This window comes from Scomber japonicus, chromosome 24 (assembly GCF_027409825.1).
Source record: "Scomber japonicus isolate fScoJap1 chromosome 24, fScoJap1.pri, whole genome shotgun sequence".
Classification (NCBI taxonomy): Eukaryota; Metazoa; Chordata; class Actinopteri; order Scombriformes; family Scombridae; genus Scomber; species Scomber japonicus.
Window position 1 is genome coordinate 17,967,940 of NC_070601.1, and position 27,109 is coordinate 17,995,048.

Consider the following 27,109-nt stretch of genomic DNA (forward strand, 5'->3'; position numbering starts at 1 on the left):
GCGGTCTATTCCATGAAGGCTGTTATATTCAGAATTAAACAAGATTTAAAGTCAAATTTGTGCAGATTTTTCATCCTGTTTTTTCTTTCCTTCCACTTCTGATACCGAACCATGTGTTTGAGCTGCGGGGAGACACGAGGAGCTTTGAATACGTTCCAAAATTCACCACAAGTTTCAAACTGACTTTTATTGTGCATGGAGAGCACGACACAAACTCACTCAAGTGTTGGAAATTAGAGATCGTTTCATCGCGTCTACGCACTGGCTTTTACGCACATCGGCTGAATCCAGCGCGTGAGGAGCGGATAACGCACCGCAAACTGAACACTTTTATACGGACACATAAGAAGAAGTCAACTAACGTAACAATTAAGTAATTATTAGAAAATAATTACTTTGTGTGCTGCAAACAAGAAGAAATCGGGAGATTTATAGTGAAGATCGGGGAAGTTGATACTCTGTGGACGCACTGTGGCGCACAAATGGTGTTTCTGTGGGACGCAAAATACGGTACAGCTCAATTCTTTATGAATGTATCATCTTAAGATTTCTTTGATGCTTCCATATTAAGTATGAGTCTTTGTTGTGAACAGTATCTGAGGTGATGCAGCATGCTCTGTACAAATGTGGACCAAACTAGTCACTAATAGTCAGTGTCCCTCCTCTTTGATATCCTGTGTTTCATGTTCATTCCAGTCCAGCAGTCCAGTGTGTGTGAGTGTGCTGGATTTTAGTTTTGCTTCATCATTTAAAAAAAAGGAGAAAAACAGAGTGAATGATCTCCAATTAGCGCTCTCTCTCTCTCTCTCTCTCTCTCTCTCTCTCTCTCTCTCTCTCTCTCTCTCTCTCTGTGTGTGTGTGTGTGTGTGTGTGTGTGTGTGTGTGTGTGTGTGTGTGTGTGTGTGTGTTGTTTGGGAGTCTCTTTCTTCCAAAATATTATTAAGATAGCAATTTTTAATATACCAGGCATTCAGTGTAATATAATGTTGAATGTTTCCCGAGCAGTGCTGCTTACCTTACTATAATGTCACCTTAAGTAAATAAGTAATGCCATAATATCATATATGATATATGATAGTATAGTAATATGAACAGTAATATATGAATAGCTAATACGATGTGATTCATGTAATTGTGATGACTTAATATCAGATATTGTCAAACTTGAGGTTAGGACTACCAAATGTAAATCTTATTTGGTATATCTGTAAGAAAATCATTTTTTAAAATATCATACATATATATATATATAATATCAAATCAACAAAATAATGTGTTTTTTTCTGCAGCGTGAGATTTGTGGATATAAAAAGGCTCACAGATGATAAAGCATGTTGGATATGACTTATGTTAAGTCCCACTTCATGATAAGCTGAACTTATATCAGAGTGTGATGGTTGAGCCGTGTGGTGCAGGGTTAACTCGGGCCACAAGCACAATCTTCTACCCGTCTGCTTCCTGACAAAACTTAACTTTGAATGAAAGTGTGCTGAAAATAACAGCGCTGGTATCAGGGATATGATGACCACTGAAGAAATGACCACATTTTATCCAAAAATATCCAGACTGTTTAATCATTCCTCCTGAGAGCTTTCAGGCCTTTAACCAGCCGCATAGTTTACCTCTGTTCATCTGCTGTGTTTTAATGTCTCAGACCCCTGAATGTTTGACTTGTCTTCCTGGGACTCTTGATTGGGTGTGTGTGTGTAGACATTTGTCTCAGTGAGGTTGCAGTTGTACAGTATAGTAGCAGTGGGAATGTTTCAAACTGTAAACTAACCTCCAAACCAGCAGCATGTGGCTTCAGTTGTGGGTTGGCTAAGTGACAAACCAACAGTTCCACTGACTCTACAGACAGATTGACTGACTGTGTGGCTTTTTACTCTGCTTCTTCATCAGATTGATACTGTTTCACTCACTTCTCAATGAGGTCATCTTTATTACTGCGTGTTACATGAATTATACTGGAGTTTACCTTGGACTCTCTGTTGATAGCGTGCCACTTCTCTCCCAATTATTATTATTAAAGAAGATTTGAAAAGAGGTGGAAGGCCGTCGCTGCTGGATGACAGCGTTGCCACTGTGTTTAGTTTCATGACTACACACTCTGGTATTCAGGCCGGTGTGATCATGCTGTGTCATCATACACTGTATATGTGCAGTTTCATCTTCTCTGAGTTTCACCAATATGGATGTGTTGCATTTTATTATTTTACACTTCCTGTTTTGATCTGTTACAGGGATTTTCAGTGACGTGTGTGATTCTAAAGGCCTTATTTTAATCTAAAACTATACATACACACACACACACACACACACACACACACACACACACACACACACACAGATATACAGGATACATACATTTACATATCACAGTATTTACAAATTATTTTTTAACTATTTTTTAGTAATGAATGGTGTGATATGTGGCTGTATTAACATTTCCAGTGTGGAGATATTTAGAGCAGCACAAACAGAAATATATTGAATGTAACCTCATCTGTTCTCTCGCAGACCCAGCCCCCGGCCGGCGTTACACTCCCCCCTCCACCACCCTCGCCTCAGGGGGGAAGATGACCGAGGCCCTGCCCTTGGGTGCCCAGGAGGCTGGAGGCGGGGCCGCTCTGATGGGCAAACTACGCATGGCCGACCGCGGCATGGTTGAAGTACATACGACTCTAAAGATGCACTCACTGAAACTGTTTATAATATCTAATATCTTTACACTTCAGTTCATATTTGGGTTTGACGGTAACTGTGGTGTGTTTTCAGGTGATCTCAGATCATCCTGGAGAGCTGGTGAAGACAGACAGTCCTAACTTCCTCTGCTCTGTGCTGCCTACACACTGGAGATGTAACAAGACTCTACCCATTGCTTTTAAGGTGTGTATATCAATTCATTCTCTTTATACGTCTGCTCCACTTTATTTATAAAGTATAAGAGCTATAGTTATGTTACAATTTAGGATTTAACAAAACATATGACCAACAAATAAAATAAGTTTCATTCATAAATATTAAATCAGTAGGCTTAGCTAGATAGAATATTAAAACACTGCTTCAGTAATAATATTCCAATATTATACATCAAAATATAATTAATACCTAACCCTTAATAATACTTACTTTAATAAAACGAAATAATAATAATAATAATATATGAAAAAAAAATATATATATATTTATAATGGAGTACTTTTACTATGTAGTACTTCAGCACCTGAACACATCATCCACCACTGTAAATAATAATACGATGTTCTGTCTGCATCTTTTTACCCATACTCATCAAATACATTGCTGATTTTCTGGCTGTAGAATGAAACATTCAGTTATATATTCACTGATTTGATTTTTTTAAATAGGTTAGTGTGGTGGGACACACATCATCAGTTACTGTGTTGATTATTAGTGTTGGCCTATGTGTCTGTTATATGTCTGATATTCAGCGTACAGTGATAGAAAACATAGAAAGTCATTCATCACACTGAAGAAACTGGAACCAGAGAATGAGTGATTGGTTGATGATTGGTGTTTTTGATTTATGAAAAACTCATCCAATTGATTATATTGAGTATCAAAAATGATTGTCATCAGTTTTGGCTGATTATTTCATCAATACTGACAGCTAATTGAGACATTTTACAGCTGAACCGATGGTAAAAAAAAATGTTGAGAGAGAGACAGAGAGAATCTTTGAAAGGTTTTGAAATAGTTTGAAAGATTTTTTTAAACCCTAACCCATATTTAGAGATTTATGGATTTCACTTGACAGCAATGAAAAGACTGATCAGGGAATTAAAGCCACTGTTTCATTCTTTTTATGTTTATTAGTGAAACAATGTTTTACATATACAGAGCAGTAGATATGATGGCTTGAATGTTTTACAGTGTATTCCCTCATGTATCGATGTGTGTGGATGTGGACGGCTTTCCTGCACTTTGAGACAAAATGCATTTGTGGAAAAGCAGCTTTTAGCCACAGAGCTGAAAACAGCTGATTGATTTATTGAATTTTATGCATTAGTGTTCGCACATGCATGTGTGTGTGTGTGTGTGTGTGTGTGTGTGTGTGTGTGAGAGAGAGAGAGAGTTTGGTGCATTATGCATCATTATGGAGTGTCATGAGCGGATGTCACTGCCTCTTACTGACAATGGATGATTGTTATGATGTACACACACATACAAACACATGCACACACACACACATTTAATGAATGTAAAATTGCACACACACAAATGTAATTACATATATGACGACACAGGCTATGCTGTAGGTACACACACAGGTACAGTATGTATATAAACAGGCATCTGTTAATAGAATTTACACACATAAGCACACACACATACACACATGCTGGCCTTGGCCTGAGAGCCTCATAATTGTTTCCATTATCTTGTTTATTCTGCTGGACTAGTTTCATGCTCTATTGCTACCAGTCTCTCTCTTGTCAAACTGAGCCAAGTGTGTGTGTGTGTGCGTGTGTGTGTGTGTGTGTGTGTATAAGTATGCACGTGTGTTGTGCATGTGTGTGTGTGTGTGCTCGTGTGTGTATGTGTGTGTGTGTGTGTGTGTATGTGTGCACGTGTATATGTGTGTGTGCGTGCATTAGTGCGTGTGTGTTTGTACATGTGTGTGTCTGTGTGCGCGCGTGTGTGTGTGTGTGTGTGGGTGGGTGCGTCTCTTTCCTCCTGTCCCAGTTCTTGAATGTAAACTATCTCCAGGGTAAGACCCGTATTTTCAAACCAAACAAGTCAGCGCAGCTTTACTAGAATTTCATCCATTCACATTCCACTGCAGGCTCAGATCAATACTGTCATTGATGGATTATTGGAACATCAGCTTATTGATATTTTAACTCTTACTTAAGTCAATTCAGATGGTAAATGTAAGAATTAGACCAATATCAAGAGAGAGTATTCCCAGAAAAACAATGCTTTCTTTGATTTTGGAGTTTTGAGGAGGAAATCAAAGGTCTAAATAAGAGCTTTACCCAAAAGTGTCTCATTCATCATGAGCTGCGGTTATTCTGCTGGACAGCTCATGGTTACAAGAGAAACCATCCATAGTACAGTATATCTGTGGTGGTCATTTGCAAACTGATGGTTTAGTGTGATTAGAGTTGATATGGAAATCGGCCTCCCTCGCTCAGTATTTGCGTAGGTGTGAAGGGGGAGAATGTGCTCTCTAGTGCACTAAGCATCACACACTTCTATTTTACACGTGTGTTTTGGGAGAAGTTAGATTTGACATCTTTTACAAGAAATTTGAGCACTCAGTGGTCTAAAGCTGCGTGTCTCTCTCTGTGACTTTGTATATTTATTTAAGATCAATAAAACTGACCCCAGAACTGCTAACAGCTTAGCATTCCATGTCCACCTTCCTTTAGATATATGAGCCTGAGCTTATGCAAACTTCATTATGGTGTGATAGGTGAGGGGCTCTCAGTGACCAACAGCAGATCAGACTGTGGGTGTTCTGTAGAGCTGTGTAACCCTCAATGGTCTCAGTCTTTTATAGGAAATGCTATCAAACATAAATATTGATTAAACTACCACATTAAAAAGGTTTTAAAAATGTACCATCTGTATTTATACTGATGAGCGAGGTTCTGTTGGATTTGTAATAATTTAAAAATGTCTTAATTTTGTTACTACTGGAACCTGAAACTTCCACTTTCACCTCAGCTCTGTACTTCCTTGCTTTCTTGAAGCCCCCAAAGCATGGTGGGAATTGTAGTTCCAAAACTATCCATGGATGTTTTAAAGTTCAGATTGATCATACAAGCTGTGCTAGTCCACCAAAACATCCAGGCCCAGGGTTAGGGTTAGGGTTAGAGTGCCATGTGAGCATATCTGTCATAATTAGTTGTGTCTTCATCCATCATGGCACCAGGTGGTTTCCTTGGGTGACATCCCTGATGGTACCTTGGTAACAGTGATGGCAGGAAACGATGAGAACTACTCAGCAGAGCTCCGCAATGCTACGGCCGCCATCAAGAACCAAGTGGCCAGATTCAATGACCTGCGCTTCGTTGGCCGCAGCGGGAGAGGTACACACACACACACACACACACACACACACATGCACAAGTACAAAAAGAATAAAAACAAGTATGCAGATTTTGCTTTGGCCTAATTTAAAAGATGGTCAAATATTGTATGTGCTATAGTGGCATCAATCCAAATAGTACTGAAAGCACAATCTTACTAAAAATTGAATAGGTGTGTTTTGGATAAATTAGGGGAAGTACATGTGAATAAAACCAGTATTCACAACTTCCTCGTAACACTCCATTCAACGTTTACCTCGCTCTGCCTCTCCCCTCTCTCTTTAACGGACACACTAGACCACAGTTACTCTAAATCAGTCACAGGCAAATGTCCCAACTTATCTATTTAAAACACCAGTCCTGTGTACACAAGCTCACTCTCTCTCTCTCTCTCTCACACACACACACACACACACACACACACATTCACAAATACACATAAAAGGGACATGTACTCCCCAGCTGAATGGAAATGTAGGAATAACTGTCAATATTTGACTGATTCGACAGTCCTGCAGCTAAAAAAAATGGGTATATTAATAACTCATGCAGTAAAATTCAAATGAAGAAAGTTGAGGAGTAGAAATTTGTTTTCATGCAAATGTAACAGCACAGAGTACAATGAGGTTCATTTTCTGTCTGAGGAGGATTTAAAGACATGCAACATGATTTGAGACTCATATATATTTGTAGATATTAGGTGTACATTTTCATTGTATCTGTTTCTTATATGTTGTTTTATATTCCCATACAAAGACCCACTATGATCATGTTACATTAACAACATGAGGTGAAGGGACCGGTGGCAGAATCAGACTGTCTGAGGGGCAGGGGCCAAAAAATATAAAGCGCACCTGATAGAGTCAATGAGCCTCACTTAGCAGAGAACAATGATGCATGTTTAAAGTAAAAAGGTTACAGTATTATACAGCAACTAATATTAAAAATATGGAACTATTAACATTTCCTTGTTATCATCAATCAATCAATCTTTATTGTATAGCGCCAAATCACAACAGAGTCATCTCAAGGCACTTTACACATAGAGCAGGTTCTAAACCAAACTCTTCAGGTTTTAACTTTAAAGAGACCCAACATTCCCACATGAGCAGCAGTGGCAAGAAAAAACTCCCTTTTAACAGGAAGAAACCTCAGAACCAGACTCAGAGTGGGAGAACATCTGCCTCGACTGGTTGGGGTTGTTATGGTCATGTATATATTGTATTGGACGTCCTTTTCAATGGACAACAGTAAGGCAAGGCAAACGTATTTGTACAGCACATTTCAACAACAAGACAATTTAAAGTGCTTTACATAAAACATAAAATGCAGCTGAAGATCTGAGAGCCTTCCTTCTCCACATTTGTTTCTGCGCTGGGGCTTGACAGCTCAGTTTGGAGAATGATCAGTCGCTCTCACACGGAGAACACAGGCAGAGTGGAACAACTGAAGTTCAGTGACAATACTGTCTTCCTCCTCATGCTGCTCTCTCTGTTTGTCTGTTAGAAGATTACTTAAAAGGTTATCTTTCATATTTCATAGCAGATTCATGACAGGATACAATTGTTAAACTTTGAAATGACCAGGCTCAGGTTTAACTTATAACTAATTGCTAATGACTAAAGCAAACATATATATGTAAAGGTATATATATATATATATATACATACATACATACATACATACATTTTTACGGTCCTTTTATTTAATTTAATTTTATTGTATACATTTGTTTTTTGTTTTTTTCTATATCACTATTTTTTGAGCTTCTGTAGCAATGAATTTTCCCCACTGTGGTCAATAAATGTATCCTTATCCTTATTTGATTGCAGAGAGGAAGATATATATTACATATATTAGAAATATATTACACACACACACACACACACACACACACACACACACACACACACATATATATATATATATATATATATATATATATATATATTTGTAATCTTCCTCTCTGCAATCAAATGCATTTTAAAGAAAGACTATATTAATGCTCTTAGATGTTAGACCCAGATGTTAGACCCGTACAGAACCTCTGGTCCAGCCAGATGATCTGGATAACTACCATAACAAAATTGGTACTGAATGATAAAAATGTTTTGTTCGCTAGTATTAAATCGATTCGGCTGGTGCCATAAAAGTATTGAAATTTGGTACACAGCCCTACCCATAACTTCATTCCAGATAGTCACATATAGAGCCCCTATATAGGACATTTCATCCTGATTTGCCCACAAGTCTACAGTCAATACAGAATAGTCTCCTTGTTGCTGGCCCCTCAGAGGACACTTTACCATACTGTGGGGGAACCTTACAGGGCATTTCATCATACTGTAGAGGAACCTTGGAGGACTTTTTTTAGTAGTGTGGGGGCCCATTAGAGGGTATTACATCAGACTGTGGTGGCCCCTTAGATGGCATTTCTTCATACTGTAGGAGAACCTCAGAGAGCATTTTTTCATTGTGTGGGGGAACCATCGAGGGGTATAGGGGAACCTTAGGGGGCGTCATATCAAACTGTGGGGGAACCTTAGAGGACATTTTAGCTATTTTTTGTCTTTGGGGGCATCATAAATGTATTATGGTCTTTCCATTGTGATCCATTTCCATGTTGTGTTGTGTTACCAACATGTAGACACAATTGCAATAATCTTAAGGGTTTTACTATGTGGATTATTGCAGACTTTTCATAATTCATTGACCTTAAGGTGTTAATAGATTATATTTTGTTTTAATAACAGAAAATCAGTAACTAGTAAGTCTGGCATTATTCTATATATTATTATATTATTTACTATCAACAAATCCCATGAAAAGACAAAAAACTAACAATGTGTTTCTTAATAAGTTTTCTGTCCTTTATTATCATTATTATCATTGTTACTATTATGGTTTATTTAATAGGGACAGCTACAATGAATAAACTAGACAGGAGTAGACTGTAGACAGGAGGTTTGTTGCTGAATTAACCAGGATTAAGTGTTCAGGTAGCAAGTTCCAGATGTTTTTGTCTGAGTAGAAGATGTGGCATAACTTGAACAGAACAGAATTTTGGGGGACTTCAGCTCAAACTCCATTTTTAGCAACAGGAGGACATAGTGTATATATACTGATAGTGTCAGTACATCATACATAGATTTTGTGTTGTTTCAGAACTTTTCCCACTCTGATAACTGGAGGAAACTGAAAATACTTTGATGGTTTAATGTATTGTAAGATAAGAAGCCACATACAGTAAAGTCACATATTTAGAAGAGTTTCTCCATCTCAGACCTCACTCATTAACTGTCTGTGTGGTGAGTCATGCTGCCAACACCAATGAGTGGTTTAGTGGTTTGACTAGTGGTTTTTCTATGTGTGTGTGTGTGTGTGTGTGTGTGTGTGTGTGTGTGTGTGTGTGTGTGTGTGTGTGTGTGTGTGTGTGTGTGTTAGTTGGGGGAGGGGTGTGTGTCAGATTTTTTAAACTTAGTCATCATTAGTCAGTGTTGCCTGTTTGTCCAAGTCTCTTAGTTACAGCACACAGATACTCATACACTCATGATCTGTGCAGTATTCACACAGTGTCTACATCAATGCAGAGCTGCTGAGTGGATTTGCGTATTTGTTACAGCTTCTTTCATCACACGAAATCAGAGTGAATGAATCTGTTTTAATGTTTGTTATATGTTTGATTCGATCGTCTGAGTTCCAGAACATCAGCAGTGATCTGGGAGGAAACTGCTTATTTGGTGATGATGTCACAAAAATCAGGGAGTCAGTTGTTTCCAGTTTGGTGAAACTGTGTGAAACACGTCCACACTATGCCAGCAAATGTAGAAAACCCCCCTTTTTTCTCTCTGTTTTGGCCCTCCATCTACACTGAGGGCTGATTTAAGGGTTCTGATGATGAGTTGTCAGATCGTGCCAGAAATCAAATGTAAATATAGTTGTTCCACATCATTTAATATGGTGATACATTTTTTCAGAGAATCTCTCCTTGTTTCACATGAGAATAAAAAGTTGTGTGATGAAGCTAGTTAAAACTCAGACTCCTCTCATAACTTCTTATCTTCACACAGCTGACCAATCACTGTGTGAAGTGGGAGTGAATGTTGACTTGTCCATTTCAGAAAGTAAAAGAAATGGCAGTGGACAGAAAGTGTGTGTGTGTGTGTGTGTGTGTGTGTGTGTGTTGGGGGGGGGGGGTTAAAGGGACTTTTCCACTATCCAAAAAGCATGTTAAGGAGTACACAGCCACCCTGAAGCAGCATTACTCAGGCCTGAAAGTGAAAATGTTCAAAACGGGTTTGCAGAGTGATTGAGGCTATGTTCAGACTGATGGTAATGCATGTAAACATGTACAGTGGGCTCTGGTAAGAGAGTGTATGTGCATGTGTGTGTGTGTGTTTTTAGTCTCTATTTTAGTTCCTCTTTCACACGGGACCATCATTTTTTCTTTGCAACACAGACAACATAGTCACCACCGCCTTGTTATTCCAGGAACACACACAAATACATACATACATACACACACACAACACACACACACACACACACACATACACACACACACACACACACACACACACACACACACACGCACACATTACTTTGTAAATAAAAGAATTGGCCTAGCCAGCTGAGAAAAAACTTCCCCAACTCAAGAAGCTCCAACACGATGCACACAGAACAGAACATGTGTGAAATCTCATCTACTGAGTGTGGCAGAGACATAGGGGGTACATTAGAGAGAAAGTCCCGGAAACACAGTCATCTATCTGCGTGTGTGCAGAAGGGGGGGGGGGGGGGGGGTTGATGCGACCGGCTGGCTGATAGACACAACAGACACAAAGCCTTCAGCTGTTCTCTTCCTCCTCCTGTCTCTCTCTATCACCCAACATCTCTTACTGTAAACTCTGTGTAAACAGCCTGCTCAACAACACTGCAGTCCCTTTATACTATATGATTTTACTTATATACACTATACAGTTTATATACAGCAAAACAAACAGATTCAACATTATGTATTGATGTGTATCACTGGGAAAAGGACAGAGGTAGGTTTTAGGTGGTAACATACCCTCTAGTGGCCATCAGTATGGCAGTGAAAGATGGATGCAGGGCAAACCCCAAAGGGCCCGGCCTGCTGCCAATTTGTACCATTGTGGTATAGTTTCCACTTCATTTCAATGCAACAAAAAAACAAAACACATACCACATATGTTGATTTAAATCAATGGCTTGTACAGCAAGTGCATTGAGTACCAAATGTACCAGCAACATAACAAAACAATATAGAGGAGACTTTGACATGGATTATCATGTCTCAATCGAAGTTCAAAGGATATACTATGATGCTTCCACCAAACCAGTGAAAGATTCAATAGACTGAACACACCCCAAAACACAGGCTATTAATGTCCAGTGTAAATCATAAAGTGAGGGTTGTGAAGGGCCATGTACTGTAGCATTTTTATGTAAGAGCCAGTCATAGCATCCTGTCACAGAACTGTAATTATTAACATTTGCTTTTTTAAATTAACCTTATCAATTAATTATTAATCTCATAGTCATACTTTTGTATAATGCAGGGTTTCAACCTCTATCTACAGCTGGTTGATTATCAGCACTTCCTTCAGAGCTGAAATGTTTCCACATGTTATTTTACAGCTGTTTCTAATTTGTTAACCAATTTAATCTTGTGTGCTTTGGATATTATATTATAATATTGAAATTTAATAAATCCATCTAACTGAAATGTATGTTCCATTTGTAGACACATGATGTATATGACACTATATGATAAGCTATCACTGCTCTTAGCACTAATGTAAGGGCATGTTCAGAGAGAGAAGTGAGAGTAACACCTGGCATCACCCACGTGTGTGTGTGTGTGTGTGTGTGTGTGTGTGTGTGGGTGTGTGTGTGTGTGGCATCAGACTGTCTACATGCAGTAACTGTACTCCAACCCTGGCACACAATAACAGTGGTGGTCTGCAAGCATGTGTGTGTGTGTGTGTGTGTGTGTGTGTGTGTGTGTGTGTGTTTGCAGCAGGCATAGTGTTGAGTGAGTGCTACATCCAAAGCTGAGGCTAGCAGTGACCCCACACTCCTTTCCAGCAGAGTCCACACACACACGCGCGCACACACACAAACGCATAAATAGTCCTATAAATATGCAGTACGGATAAGGGTTCCAATGAACATATATTTGTTCTCAGATAAGGCTTCAACTGATTATTTTAAGGCTGATATTTTTGGATTATACCACGGTCAAATAAAACTTGTTTCTCATTGGCTGCCAGGTGTCCCTTAAAATTGTATATTGGGACATAGCAGTTATACTTCCACCCCAACTGTTTCTGGCGGCACCCTGTCATTCTCTCTTCTAAATCAGTACTGAAACTGTTTAGGTTGCAAGTAACCATAGTAACCATAGCAGCAGTACTGAAAGTAAAACATCTCACGTTAGCTCAAATCAATTAGAAACTTATCTTGTTTTCTTGATTTATAAATGATGCACTCCAAAGAGCAACAACTTTTGGTAGAGTTTGTCTTGCATATCACATCATGCATAATTATCTTGAAACTGTATTTACAACATTAGAGAACACTAAAACCCTCAACCTGAACTTTGGACAATAAATGAATCAATAATCACATCCACCATAACAGATGTGCACAAGGTCTGATGTGTTGTATGCAAATGTAATCATTTCATTTCAATGGATTTACCACTATGAATGGATTTGCAAGCATGGATGAATTTACATCTGCAGGAGTGTGCAGATATTTGTGTCAAGTTCAAGTTTGGTGAACTTTGGCACGCAAATTTAAATTGTTGACCAATATTAAACCATCGTCACCACACTGACCTTTGAGCTAACAGACAGAGGAACAGGGGAAGCTGTTGTGGCTTTTTGTGTCTCTGTGTCACCTCTCAGTCGTACTGAATTTAACCTCCTCTGTCACAGCAGCCTCTAGCACTGCCTGTTTCACAAGGATTTTGCAATGCTGGTTTTAACATGAAACATAATACCATAATAAATAGATTATTGGTGATATACAACACAGTCACATCACTGACAAGTTCTTTCTTTGTCTTTAAAGTCTGTGTAAAGTAAGAATAAATATGTGTTTGCTGAAACCCCGCCCCCTACCAAGTGTAACCTGTCAATCAAAGTCACCACTTCTACCAGAAACATGGATGCTACATCTGAGAGCTTTCTGCTGCTAACTCAGCTGCTAACTCGGCAGCTAACTAGGCTGCTAGCTCAGCGGCTAACTCAGCTAACTGGCTAACTGTAGACTGTAGTAGTAGTAGTGTGTGCTGAATGTATTTATACCTCTACAGCAGCAGGGACGGGTTTATGATTTTCAGACCCGCCCACTAAATCCTGAACACAGAAATGTTGAAACACAGTTTGTGAAGCCTAGCTCCACAATTCAAATCTAAATGGGTGAAATGCTTTTTACACCTTTTTTTAGAAATACATTTATGACCTATTTAATGTGTTTAGAAGAAAATGTCTGCATTCACTTTACACTGTCTTTAACTTGTTTTATATATGTGTGTGTGTGTGTGTATGGTGTCTGGTTTAGTCTTATCCAGAGGTCTATGATTTACATGACTTAATGCATCAAGCAGACCCCTGCATGTTTGAGCAGGAGGGAGGGACGAGAGTATTGCTTTATGAAGATCTAAATACTGATTCTGCTCCTTCTGTTTTTCTTTCTCTCATCTTCTCATTCATCCTCCCCTCTTCTTTCTACACATCTTCCTCCCACTTTCACTGTTTTCTTCTCGTAGGGAAGAGTTTTACTCTCACCATCACAGTGTTCACCAGCCCTCCTCAAGTCGCCACGTATCAGAGAGCCATTAAAATTACAGTGGATGGTCCCAGAGAGCCACGACGTGAGTGACACACACACCACACACACACACACGTTTAACATTTTGCTACTCAGCAGATAGTTACACATGGGCTGCCACCAGGTTCAATTGTCCCGTCTAATTCTCTATTTGTTACTCAACTGAGCACAGATGTGAAATGATGCACAGCTAACTTAAATCAAACTAGATAATGCTACATGATGATGTGTTGTGCGGTGGAAGAGACAGACCTGACCTGACCTGAGCTGAAATTACGCATTTCCAGGACACACTGCTGTCACAGAGAACACACATGAAAGCAAAAACATAACACATTTAATTGAGAGGTAAAACAGGTCTGGATGGGAAATGACTGAATGTGTGTGCATGGAATTTCCCTTCCTATGTTTACAAACTGCAGTCGCCATATCAGCTGTGAAAGTTGTCAAGCCATTCTGTTATGTAGTGGAGTTATTACTGCAGACATGATGTCAGCCCTTGCATTCATGCATTACATCTCAGCATATACAATGTAACAGGTTTCAGTTTACACTATAAACTACTTTATACTCTGGAAGACAGAGGTGGCTATGACATAGGTGGCTAAAATAATCCTGTGACATGCTGAAATCTAATGTTTTCAGCTACCTTAGCTACAGGCATAGATTTTAGCCTGCACCACATTTTGATATGTTGTGCTATGTCTCTATTTGTGCATATTTCCTGTGGCTGTGCGTCATTCACAGTAGGTCAGCAATCTCTTGGTTCTCATGTTGGAGGCAGCCACCTTTCATTTTACTAATTTTAGTGTCCACATTAAGTTTAGCTTCTTGTCATATGTTGTCTCACTATGAGTCACAGGCTCCTTCATCTAGCATGGATACTCCTATGAAGAGATGGTACAAACACTTCTGTAATGGTTATCCAAACCTGGGGTCTTTTCAATATAAGTATGTCCATGTTTGTGTTACATCTCGAAACCAGCGTTTGGTGCCAATACAGGATGATCTTTCCATTACCCATAGCCATGATCTTTCCCTAACCTTTTCTATACTGTAGTTACTATTCAAAGACATTGTAGAGGCAAACACTTCTAATCCCTGCAGGGAAAGTCTCAGTTTAGTGAGTCAATAGGAACCTGATGCAATACTGAGTTCCTCTCCCACTCACTGTGATGAAACATGGGGATTTCTGATGGTAAATGAAAGCAAAAACTAAGAAAGACTGATTTTGTTTTCCTATTCAACCTATTCCTATTAGGTGTGTCTTTTGAATGATTATCATTTAAACAGCAGTGAAGTGAACTGGGTGACACTGGTCAGACAAATCAGGAGTAGTGAGAGGTGACAGAAAAGAGAGGAAGACTCCTGCCAGCTCTGCTCAGCTGTGAATAACCATCACTCGTCTCTAACTCGCCCACACATACACACACACACACGCGCGGTATAAATACACACTCATGCACACTTCCCCCATTGGGAGGAAGTGCCTGTAACTGGAGCTTATTCTCAGGGCTTTGAAGTACAGCCAGCACCACAGACAGCGTGACAGACCACCACACACACATGCACAGGGAGACAGCCAGACCCCTGCGCGGCGCCCATCGTCAGATTCCCAAATGCAATAGCAGACAGAATATGTTAACATTGCCGAGACATTGTTAAAGCCTGTGTTGGGTCGTAACTGTTACTGTAATCCTTGGATTATGTAATCAGATTACAAACATAAAGTGATCAGCTCACAAATCACATGTAGATATCTTTTGCCATTTTCAACTGAAACTGCGAGGAAGTAATATAAATAAATGTTTTCTCTCCCAGGTCATCGACAGAAAATGGATGAGGTGAAGTCCGGCTCTCTGGCTTTCTCTGAGAGGCTAACGGAGCTGGAACAGCTGAGACGGAGCTCGATGAGGGTGACGCCTCCTCACCACCATCACCATCAACCCTCCGCCAACACCCGTCAATCTGCAGCGCTCAACTCTGCCCCTTTCTCTAGCCCCACACACGCTCAGATAACTGCTGGTAAGTATTCAAGTTTACATCCTACAAGCCTTAATAATGGAAAATAAGTAAATAAAAGAATTCCATCTTCCTAATTAAAATGCCGAAGATTCAACCAGTATGACCAAAACTTCTCTTGGTTAGACTATCACTGCCATTCTGCTATAGAGCTGAGACTTGGTTCAAATACAGCAACCAATAGACTTGGATGTGAACCACGTTTTGGCAAGTTGCATTACAATAAATAATAATAGAATAGAATAGAATAGAATAGAATAGAATAGAAAGACATTCACAGGATAAACATGGCTAGTTCTCATGCAAAGACATGTCTGAGAGTTTTGAAGCCTACAAAAACGATTGCCTCACTGGATTGTGTTTAAGCCCATAGAAGCTACTGAACAACAGTTCCTCAATACTAAAAGCTATGGCTGTTCAGAGTGTAAAATGGGTCAGCCATTAATTGTAGGTCTGCTGGCTAAATCCCCCTCTACTCCCATCCAAATGTTGAAACGTCCTTAAGCAAGACAGTGAACCCCAAATTGCATCATGTGGCCAGCAGTAGCAGCACTGAGCTCACTGCTGCTGAGTAACTTAATGCAACACTGTCAAAACAGCAACACCATCTTTTCTGCTTCACTTCATCCTTGTGGAGCAATTACCACTTGCATTTACTGCTGCCAATAGGGTGCCTTACATCTTGAGAGATACTCAACTTATAAGGTGGATATAAAGGACAGGAGCAAAGTTAAAACAAAAATTAAAAAAAGGACCACAGTCTCTTACATTACAGTGAAATGGAAGATGGTGCTAGATGTCTTCCTCACTCCTCACTGGACTGTTCAATGTGATCTTATCTTTTATGTGATTTGGGGTTCACTGTCTGTGTAAAGTAAGAATAAATATGTGTTCTGAGTTTGACATACCACAGAAAAGTGTGTTGTTAACCACCCTGCCAAATTTGAATGATTAAAAAAATCGCCAAATATATGAAATTAGGCTTCAAAGTTGTGTAAAAATCAGCCTCTTTCTCTGCTCCCAAACACTGGGTGTGCCCGCCAGGTTCGCTGAAACCCCGCCCCCTACCAAGTGTCACCTGTCAATCAAAGTCACCACCTCTACCAGAAACATGGCAATACGTGTGAGAGCTTTCTGCTGCTAAGTCAGCTGCTAGCTCGGCGGCTAACTCGGTGGCTAACTCAGCTAACTGGCTAACTGTAGACTGTAGTAGTAGTAGTGTGTACTGAATGTATTTATACCTCTACAGCAGCAGGGGCGGGTTTATGCTAATATGATTTATGACTAAATCCTGAACACAGAAATGTTGAAACACAGTTTGTGAAGCCTAGCTCCACAATTCAAATCTAAATGGTTGAAATGCTTTTTACACATTTTTTAGAAATACATTTATGACCTATTTAATGTGTTTAGAAGAAAATGTCTGAATTCACTTTACACAGTCTTTAAGGACACTTCAACATGTGGATGGGAGTAGAGGGGGATTTAGCCACCAACCCTACAATTAATGATTGACCCATTTTACACTCTGAGTAACAGCCTTTAGTATTGAGAAACATATTTTTCAGCAGCTTCTGTAGGCTTAAACACAATCTAGTGAGGCAATCATTGTTGTAGGCTTCAAAACTTCTTTAGAAAACAGGAAACTCAGACATGTCTTTACATGAGAACTGAGTCTAGCTCATGTTAGTGATGCATTTGTTTTCTACTGCCATGCCATGTTTATCTTGTGCATGTCCTGCTTTCTACAAATAACTCTGCGAGTTACTTTTCAAAACAAAAGTAGAGCTTTGGAGAATGAATTCAACCAATCATTTGTTTGTTTTTCTCTTGTAATAAAGAACATGAAGAACTTTCCTCTTCAGCCACTTTTCAGAATCTAACTTCATTTTGAGAGCTAATCATTACTCAACAGCTCTGCTGGTGATGTCAGTAGATTAGATGATTACTGTGCATAAAGTGATGCTCACACTTCTTTCTTTGGTAACAGTACATTTTTTGACTTTTATCTTATATTTGTCGTGTTGGGTGGAGATAGGTTGTTGTGGGTTGTGTGGAGACATCTGAATGACCTAATCATTTTAGCCAATGATTTATACTGTGTGTCACATAATAATTGTTCGCCTTTTTGGTTGCAGTCACACTCCCTACATACAGGCTGACAACTAAAAGCAACCCATTTTTTTTTTTTTTTAGAACAGTGTATTTGGAAGAAATATCATCATCCTGCCACCTGCCAACACTTATACTGGTTTAGCAATACTGCAGTTATCACCAATGCTGCCAAATACTAATCAGTAACTACCAGCCTTTATGTCTTTAAAGGAATCATTTGACATGTTACTTAGTTTGACATCATACTTGTTCAGGTTCTTGATCACAAGATTGATACCACTTTCAAAACCTGTTGTTAAAAATGAAGCAGACTTAGCATAAAGACGAGAAGCAGAAGGACACAGCAAGCCTGAGTCTGTCCAAAGATAAATATATCTGCCTACCACTTCTTCTAAACGTGGTTGATGAATACAATATTAAAAATGACAGGCTGTGGTTTTATGAGGGTTTTATGTACCAGATTATTTCTTAGAGATTCAGTATGGATTCAACAAAGGAGATATAAATTGCTAATTAATTTGCTTTAGATGTGCTGGCATGTGGATATGTTTTACCTTTAGACAAACATTTGTTAAGTATTTGCCCCTGTTTCCTGTCTTTATGCTCAAGGTAAGCTAACCAGCTGGCAACATACTTAACATATTTGACAGGCATGTGAGTAGTATAGATTTCTCATCTAATTCAGCAAGAGAGCAGATTAGCATATTTTCCAAAACTATTGCTTTAAGATGCAATACCTCTAATGACCTCTAGATGTTGGCATCAGAATACTCAGGGTAAATCATTGCTCTATGTCCCAGCATCAACAGGCATCAACTCTTCAGTAAAGCAGTGAATTGAAAGCATATTTAGATTGGATCTTTTAACCGTCAGTATGATGATTACAGTGAGGAAAACTTTTTTCAGTGTTCATATGAACACCTGACTGTTGTTTTAAGACACACTTGAGAAATTGTGAACCTGTCCTTTAAAGAATCTGTGTACGCCACAGAGGAGCAGGTTAATACTGAATACAACATCATTTATATGTCTAACTGTGTGTGTGTGTGTGTGTGTGTGTGTGTGTGTGTGTGTGTGTGTGTGTGTGTGTGTGTGTGTTTCCCAAAGTTGCTCATGGCTTACTTCAGCTTGCATCAACCCCACTGTTCCTCTTTGTGGTTTTAGTGATATCCATTGTGGTCTTTGTGTGTGTTTGTGTATGTGTGTGTGTGTGTGTGAGAGAGTGTGTGTTGTGGTTGCTGTGGATACTCCATGTGGCCCCAGAAGTATCTGTTCCTCTACTGCCTTCACTGGTAGTGACGCAGAGTGTGTTTACGCAGGCATACACAACTGTTGAAGTGCAGTTTGAAACAGTATTTTTTTTTCTATGTGATTGCATTTGCATGTGTGTGTGTGTCCATAAGTGAGGAAGCAAGTCATGTCATAAGGAGGAAATGAGAGTTAGCTGACAGGAAGTGCCTCTGTGAGAAAGAAAATTGAATGTATAACTTTTAACATGGAATTTGCCTTCATAAAAAAAAAAAAAAACTTGCATTCCTCTAACAAAGAATTCCCATTCAGTTTCAAGTCTGGTCCACTACTGATAGGATGGATATGACGCATATTGTGGCTTTGTCACCAGTGGTTGACAGAGTTTTTTTTATAGTTTATAATTCAGTTTTGGGTGGACTTACTTTTTTCCCTGCATGTAGTTTACAGGTTTTCAAAATAAGATTAAGTTTAGTTCAACTCATGGACCTCTAAGAGATTAAAAGCAGCTCCTAATAAATTTCTGCATATTCATATAAAGGGAACATTCATTCTTCAAACTAATACAAGGCATTTGAAAAGGTGAAAGTAGATCAGGTATGTTATAACATAGACTAAATGCATGCAAATATATAAATAATAGATATACAATAGGTTTTTTTTTAATTTTACAGTAATAAATAGACCTCAAAATAATTTAAACTAGCAAATCAGACTTTAAATATGTGATGCATATCCAAACATTAAAAAAAACAATTTAAGCATACAAATTCCAGACCATTAAAGGTGCAGTGTGTAGGATTTTGTTACCTTAGAATGAGTCCTCTTCCCTACAGACTACTTTGTTGCACCACCATGTTCCTACAGTAGCCCAGAATGGACAAATAAAACTCTAGAGAGGGCCTTTAGCATTTTTTTGCGAGTTTTGCAGCTACCATAGCTCATCTTACTCACTTGAAAGGGCAGGGGAGAGTTTGTTTGCAATCTGGAACTTCATTGTTAACCTCCAAGCCACTGTGCCACTGTGGTTATGGTTAAGACAGAAAGTCTGCAGTGCTCTTCTGTTGCCTAACAACAACCACACACATACTTCAGGATGCAAACCTTGGTCTCTGGTGTTAACATACTATGCTTTGTAGACCTAGAAATACACAAAGATATCATGCTTTCCTCAATCATGAACATAATCCAGCAATTGCGTTTGATACCACAATGTAATGGGGAAATATACAAATATCATTTCTATGAGGCAGGATTGCAGGAGGGCCAGCATCTAGTGGCCTTTAGAGAACCTGCATCTTAAAGCACACAGCTGTGAAATAGAGTCGCTGTTTCGATTTACCTGTGAAAATGCTAAAGCTTGGCTAATGGAAAGTTTCCTACTTGTGAGAGGAGCTTCTTTGATCTACTGGTGCTTCCAGTCTCTTCTCATGCTTGCATGTAGGTTTCACTCTTTGCAATAGAAAATCAGCAAAGTTTCAGACTGGCAAGGAGCTGAAATGTAAAACAAATAGCAAGTGTAAAGTAGTAGACTGAGAACAAGAACTATGTAGTAGTAGACGGAGGGGAAGACTGAGAGGTAGCTCTCTGTGTTCTGTGTTTTTCTGATTCTTCTAAAAATGAAAATGGCAACAGGAATCTGTTATTAAGCTGTTCAAGACCTCAATCTCTTTTTGTTTCTCTTCCCCCTTTCATTCCTTTTTTTCTACCATCTCTCCTCCCCCATCATCACCCCCCTGCTTAGTTTTCATTTCTCCTTTAATATTTGTCTTGCTTTTTTTCACTTCTCTAATTTTTTTTTCTCAGTAATAGTGTATATGTTGTTCCATGTTGTTTTGTTGTGCTTTAAATGTCCTTGTGTGTGCATGCATGTATACATATTTGTTCATTTGCATGAAACTTTGAAGCTTTGATCTGCACGTCTGGCAGTGTAGTAAAACTATGTTCACTCTGCTGCCAAACCTTGCACAGCTCTTAACAGATGTAAAATACTCAGAGTGAGTGTCACATGAAAAAGGTCCAGATGAAATGAAAGTCAGTGTGGGCTTAAGCATAAACAATTCAAATGTGTGAACAGGATATTCAGATGGTATTGGATATGAAGTGTTATTGTGTTGCAAACTAACAATGAAACAAAACTAGAAGAGCAGACTCAGTAGGTTGTAGATCTCTGCAGGTGTGTACAGTCAAAATGGCAAAGTGACAGAAACAGGGATTTATTCATGTGGTATCATGCCTAACTTCAGTGGATCATAACTTATCAGGTATGAAATTAATCTGCAGATGCCTCAGTTCAAGACAAGACAAAACTTTTCTGTGGATGTCTGTTTTTGAGCCATGACATAGGCCGACATATGGCCTGCAACAAACAAGCCTTGTTTTTAGCTAATTGCTGGAAAATCCTTTTCTATGTCATAATGCATATTGTATAATGATGAGGACTGCTGAAAAGACAAAAGTCTCAGCTCTATGATGGGCTACCCCAAGGTGTCCTTGAGCATAAATGTGTAGTCCAGTAGTATGTGAGATTAGCTGCAGACAAATACACAGACATGCACACACACACACACACATACACACATACACACACACACACACACACGCAGCCAAGCACATAACTTATTTGTAATACTGGTCTTCATTCAAATGATTGTAGACTGCAATAGAGATAAAACTGTTCCATTCAATCAGCACTAAATGAAGACCAAGACCTGTTCATTCTGTATCATTTAATTCATTTTGTTGCTTTGTGCTTTATCTTATTCTTTATTAAATGTATTCAGCTCATATTTTTCCTGTGCTGTACAGTCTGTACTACTGTCCCTGTAACAGTCCTGTGGGCCTGGATTGGCTGCTGTACACTACCCAAAACTGGATTACCAAAAGATCAGTTGGGACTTTGTTTGGGAATATGCAAATCTTAGCCCAATATCAGCTGACATTATAACTGCCTTAAGGCCCTGTCCTCTATTAAAATCTAGTTTTAAGACCTTCATTATTCCAGTTCATGTGCTTACACAGTGCATATTTCTATGTTATTTTGTGAATAATCATATCAGCATACAACCAGTCCAGGCTGTGACACTGTCATGTGCCTTCTCTAATTATTCATTCTTTGTATGATACACCTCACTGTGTAACAAATACTTATGTTTGTCACACACACTGGTGATAATGACTTTAATATAGCATGACTTTAAAGACCGTGTAAAGTGAATTCAGACATTTTCTTCTAAACACATTAAATAGGTCATAAATGTATTTCTAAAAAAAGGTGTAAAAAGCATTTCAACCATTTAGATTTGAATTGTGGAGCTAGGCTTCACAAACTGTGTTTCAACATTTCTGTGTTCAGGATTTAGTGGGCAGGTCTGAAAATCTCCGCTGCGTTAGCATAAACCCGCCTCTGTTGCTGTAGAGGTATAAATACATTCAGCACACACTACTACTACTACAGTTAGTCAGTTAGCTGAGTTAGCCGCCGAATTAGCGACCGAGCTAGCCGCTGAGTTAGCAGCAGAAAGCTCTCACACGTAGCGTCCATGTTTCTGGTAGAGGTAGTGACTTTGATTGACAGGTGACACTTGGTAGGGGGCGGGGTTTCAGCGGACTCGGTGGACACTCCCACAGCGTTTGGGAGCAGAGAAAGAGACTGATTTTTACACAACTTTGAAGCCTAATTTCATAAATTTGGCAAGGTGGTTAACAACACACTTTTCTGTAGTATGTCAAACTCAGAACACATATTTATTCTTACTTTACACAGACTTTAATTCAAAACAAACCAAGATATCATGATGAGCCTAAAACACCCATCTAAACCATTCATGCTTTGTCTACACCAGCCATGACACAAAAAGATTAAGGCTCTAAAAATGCCAGCAGGAATGAATTTTCAGACATTTTGGGAAATATACTCACTTACTTCACATTTGTGCTTCACATTTGAGAGTTAGAAGAGGAAATATTACTCTTTTTTGTAGCATTTGTATGCTATATATGAAGCCTATCCAGGAAACGGTTAGCTTAGCTTACCATACAGTCTGGAAGCATGAGAAGTGTAAAATGTTAAAATGGAAGTACAATAACACCACAGAAATGTCTCTATATGTTTCTAGCTCTATCTCCAACCAGCCAGCCATCTATGACTCCCCTGCCCCACATTAGAGCACTCTGCTGGGGGAGAGAAGCCAGGAAAGGAGGGGGCTTGGCACAGGGCCTGGGCTTCACCACCACCCAGATACAACACACGCACACACACACACACACACATATACACACCAGTGCTTGGGAGGGTTCTTGGCTAGACTTGAAAAGCCTTCATTGACGTCTTGGCTGCTGTGTACAATTTGCTTCCTCGTCTGTCTGCAAATACACACATGCACACACATACACACTCATGTCTGCAAGTCTGTGGGTGATCAGTGCCATTTATTAGACTGTGGGGAAACGACTGGGTTGAATGAAAGAACTGACTGACTCTCTCACACACACACGCACACACACAGCCCTCCCCTTCATCCGTCCACCCCCACACTAAGTTAATTGCTTCCTCTTCTCTCCACCTCTGTTTCTTCTGTTTCTTTCACTATCAACAGCTTCTGTCTCAAGACAAAGTTCATTGCAGTCAGACTGTATTTAAACACCACATTCTACACTAATCCAGCACTGATTATACATATGATTTACAGTTACCAGAATCAGACAGTGTTCATCAATTTACAGCTGAAGTTCTTCTATTAAGTTCTTTATTACAGTATGTGATAATACTGTGATCACTCAGATGATTCAAATTCATTTAGAAGAGAAAACAAAAGCAAACGGTACTCACCATGGATGCGTGCACACAGTTTTCCTTTGCAATGAAGGATTATTGCCGACATTTTTGAGTGTACTCTCTTCCAATTGTACCTCCAAATAAAGTCATAGCTCAGTGATTTCCAAACTGCTTGGTGGGCTCTGGCAGGGCATAGAGCTACTGCAGCAGGAGGCAAGGAAAACAACATGTAAAGTAGAAAATGGAGACACTTTTAACAGATGAGAAAAGAAAAATATGACAAAGCCTATTATGCGATTTCACAGACTCTTAATATTTTATGGAACTTGCTTTTTTTTTTTTTTTTGCAAAACACAAAAACTAATAAGAAACACAATCTCTTGATGAAATTGTATTAGTTCCCCCAATATTTTTACCAGTTGGTAAACATTTTGATGATTTATGTGTCATAAAATGGTAATAGGGTATTTCTATTGTTATGAGTTCCTGAAGGGGGGAATGAGAGAGAAAGTTAAGGATCCTCTGGTTTAAATCATCAGATTCAGCTGTTGGCTTGTTTGAAACCTGTCTGATCATCTGACTGCCTGTGTTTATTGACCCATTTTACCTTGTAGCATCAATCATACTGTGTTTCCAGATCTCACTTTACTGTTGTAATTTCTATTAGAAAGACAGACAAAATTTTGAAAATAGAATGACTGGCGAAAAAAAAGTGGAATTAATATTATCAATAAAGTTGATGTGTCAACTGAAAATAACTGCTCTCAAAATTGAAAGAAAAATAATTGCTTTATAGCTCTGAAGGTTTCAATGATGAATCTTTCTTTTTCCCTTTGTCTCTCTCTCTCTCAGATTCCAGACAGATGCAGTCATCTCCATCTTGGTCCTATGACCAATCGTATCCCTACCTTGGTCAGATAACTGCTCCCAGCGTCCACTCAGCCAATCCCCTTTCCCCTGGTCGCTCCTCACTCAGTGACCTGTCGTCCCGACTGACAGGTAACACACATACATGAGCGTGTACATGTGAGGGGTCAGTTATTTCAAGACTGTTTATGTTTATTATTGTTGGTATATTGTGAATTTAGAGATCCCCCCTGGTTTATTTTTGTGTGTAATTCTGTTCATTTAATGGTTTAATTTACAATGCATTTAGTTCATTTAAGAGTTGAGCGCTATTTAAGTTCCACCACCAGGTGATGCTGTTGAGGCAACAAGAGACAATTTGTGTAATGCGCTAGGAGAAGAAGAAAACACAGTTCAGAGTTGTTGTTGTTGTAACCATAGACATATATACGTAGACGCCGCATTGACTGCTGCTGCCGATTGGAGTGACATGCCTACACGCTGGTCATCTTGGTACAGGGCCACTTGCTCCGGCAGCGCATTTTGTCTGTAGAGGAATGACGTGTTTGCACTATTAAAAAGTGATCATACATCGCTCAATTATAATAAAAATAAATAAATAAATAAAATTGCTCAATTGTCAACATATATTCACGCAGGTTGTTTGTTACAAATGTCAGACAGAAAGACAGACAGAAAGATAGATAGACATGTTTTTAACAAATCAAACCGTTTGGAAATCGGTCGAGATTTCAGTGAATAATTCTACTTTGAAACTGTGCAGCACCTCTTACCTCAATAGAAATACATGCACTACTGCCTCTGCTAGCCCTGTACCAAGATGGCGGCACTTTAGGCACGCCTCTCCACAGTCAATGCAGCGTCTATGTATATATGTCTATGGTTGTAACCAGCATAAGAGCTTACATGCTAGTTGCTTTAGCAGCTAAGGACACACAGGTGGACTGTAAAGTTATTGTTTCCTACTTGATATTGTGGAAAATAAATAAAAGACACTGTGAGAGACAGTCCGGCTTGTGAATTCATCCTGAGCTACAACATACACACAGAGAAAACACAAAGAAGAACATCAGTGAGGAGATAAATAGATAGTAACCTTTGACCTTTGCTGTCTCTCAGGTCCTGACCTAACAGCGTTTGGTGATCCCAGGATGACATTAGAACGACCTTTTACCTCCCTCCCATCCTTACCTGACTCCCGCTTCTCTGACCCACGGGTACACTACCCTCCCACCGCAGCTGCCTTCACCTACACCCCATCCCACAACCCAGTTTCCAACAGCGCCCTCGGCATCACTATGGCAACAGCCATGGCAACCACACCTGCAGGGAGGTACCACACCTACCTGCCTCCTCCCTATCCTGCGAACACCCCCCACCAGGCTCAGAATGGTCCCTTCCAGTCCACCTCCTCGCCATACCACCTATACTACTCCACCGCTGCCGGCTCCTACCAGTTCTCCATGATGGCTGGAGGAGGAAGTGGAGGCGACTCGCGCTCCCCACCAAGGATCCTGCCACCGTGCACCAACGCCTCAACAGGCTCCTCCCTACTACACCCCTCTTTGCCCAATCAGAATGAAGGAGTGGGTGTGGAGGTGGAGTCTAGCCACAGTAGCTCCCCTACAAACATGGCAGCAGCTGAAGCTGTGTGGAGACCTTACTGAACCAGCTGAGGTGATAGACCAACACTGAATGATTGCACAATGGTTGCATTCATATAAGGTGATCTCCTGGTTATGTGACGACCGACACCAACAAGGGCGGAGCAAGCTGACATCAATGAACACTTAAATACGCAACAATCCAAAATATAATGAGACATTAAAGGCAATAAGTCAATGTTATATGAAAGATGTGTCAACATAATAGGCTAAGGTTGGTGCTATTGTATACTTCTTTTACTGTCAAATAATCTCATGAAAAAAACATACCCAATAATGTGTTAGTTCATCTCTCAGTACTTTCTGACTTCACTCCCCCTCTCAGCCACAAGCCAATTGGTTTTGGGCCAACAAATATAAAGTTTCAGAAACGCTCAGTAATTGTAAACAGTTGGTCACTGTAGTTTTTACCAAACAATTGCTCAAACAGGAAGAAATTGTACATTTGTCAGGGATTAGTTTTAATGGTGAATTAATCCACATTTGGTTTTCTA

At 39.5% G+C, this 27,109-nt stretch overlaps 1 protein-coding gene across 1 annotated transcript; it reads left to right on the forward strand.

Moving 5' to 3' along the window:
- Positions 1-27,109, forward strand: runx1 (RUNX family transcription factor 1). The gene is made up of 8 exons (XM_053314712.1): positions 1-510; positions 2,518-2,669; positions 2,776-2,886; positions 5,903-6,059; positions 13,861-13,965; positions 15,744-15,947; positions 24,937-25,083; positions 26,071-27,109. The coding sequence occupies exons 1-8, from the start codon at positions 483-485 to the stop codon at positions 26,616-26,618; spliced, it is 1,452 nt and encodes a 483-aa protein (XP_053170687.1). The 5' UTR covers positions 1-482; the 3' UTR covers positions 26,619-27,109.

What these genes read in the sequence shown, in the direction of transcription:
- runx1 (XM_053314712.1), top strand. Translation starts at nt 483, where the DNA reads ATGGTGTTTCTGTGGGACGCAAAATACG. An exon ending in TCTGTGGGACGCAAAATACG is followed by an intron (nt 511 to 2,517) that starts GTACAGCTCAAT and finishes GTTCTCTCGCAG; the next exon opens with ACCCAGCCCCCGGCCGGCGT. An exon ending in CCTGTCGTCCCGACTGACAG is followed by an intron (nt 25,084 to 26,070) that starts GTAACACACATA and finishes GCTGTCTCTCAG; the next exon opens with GTCCTGACCTAACAGCGTTT.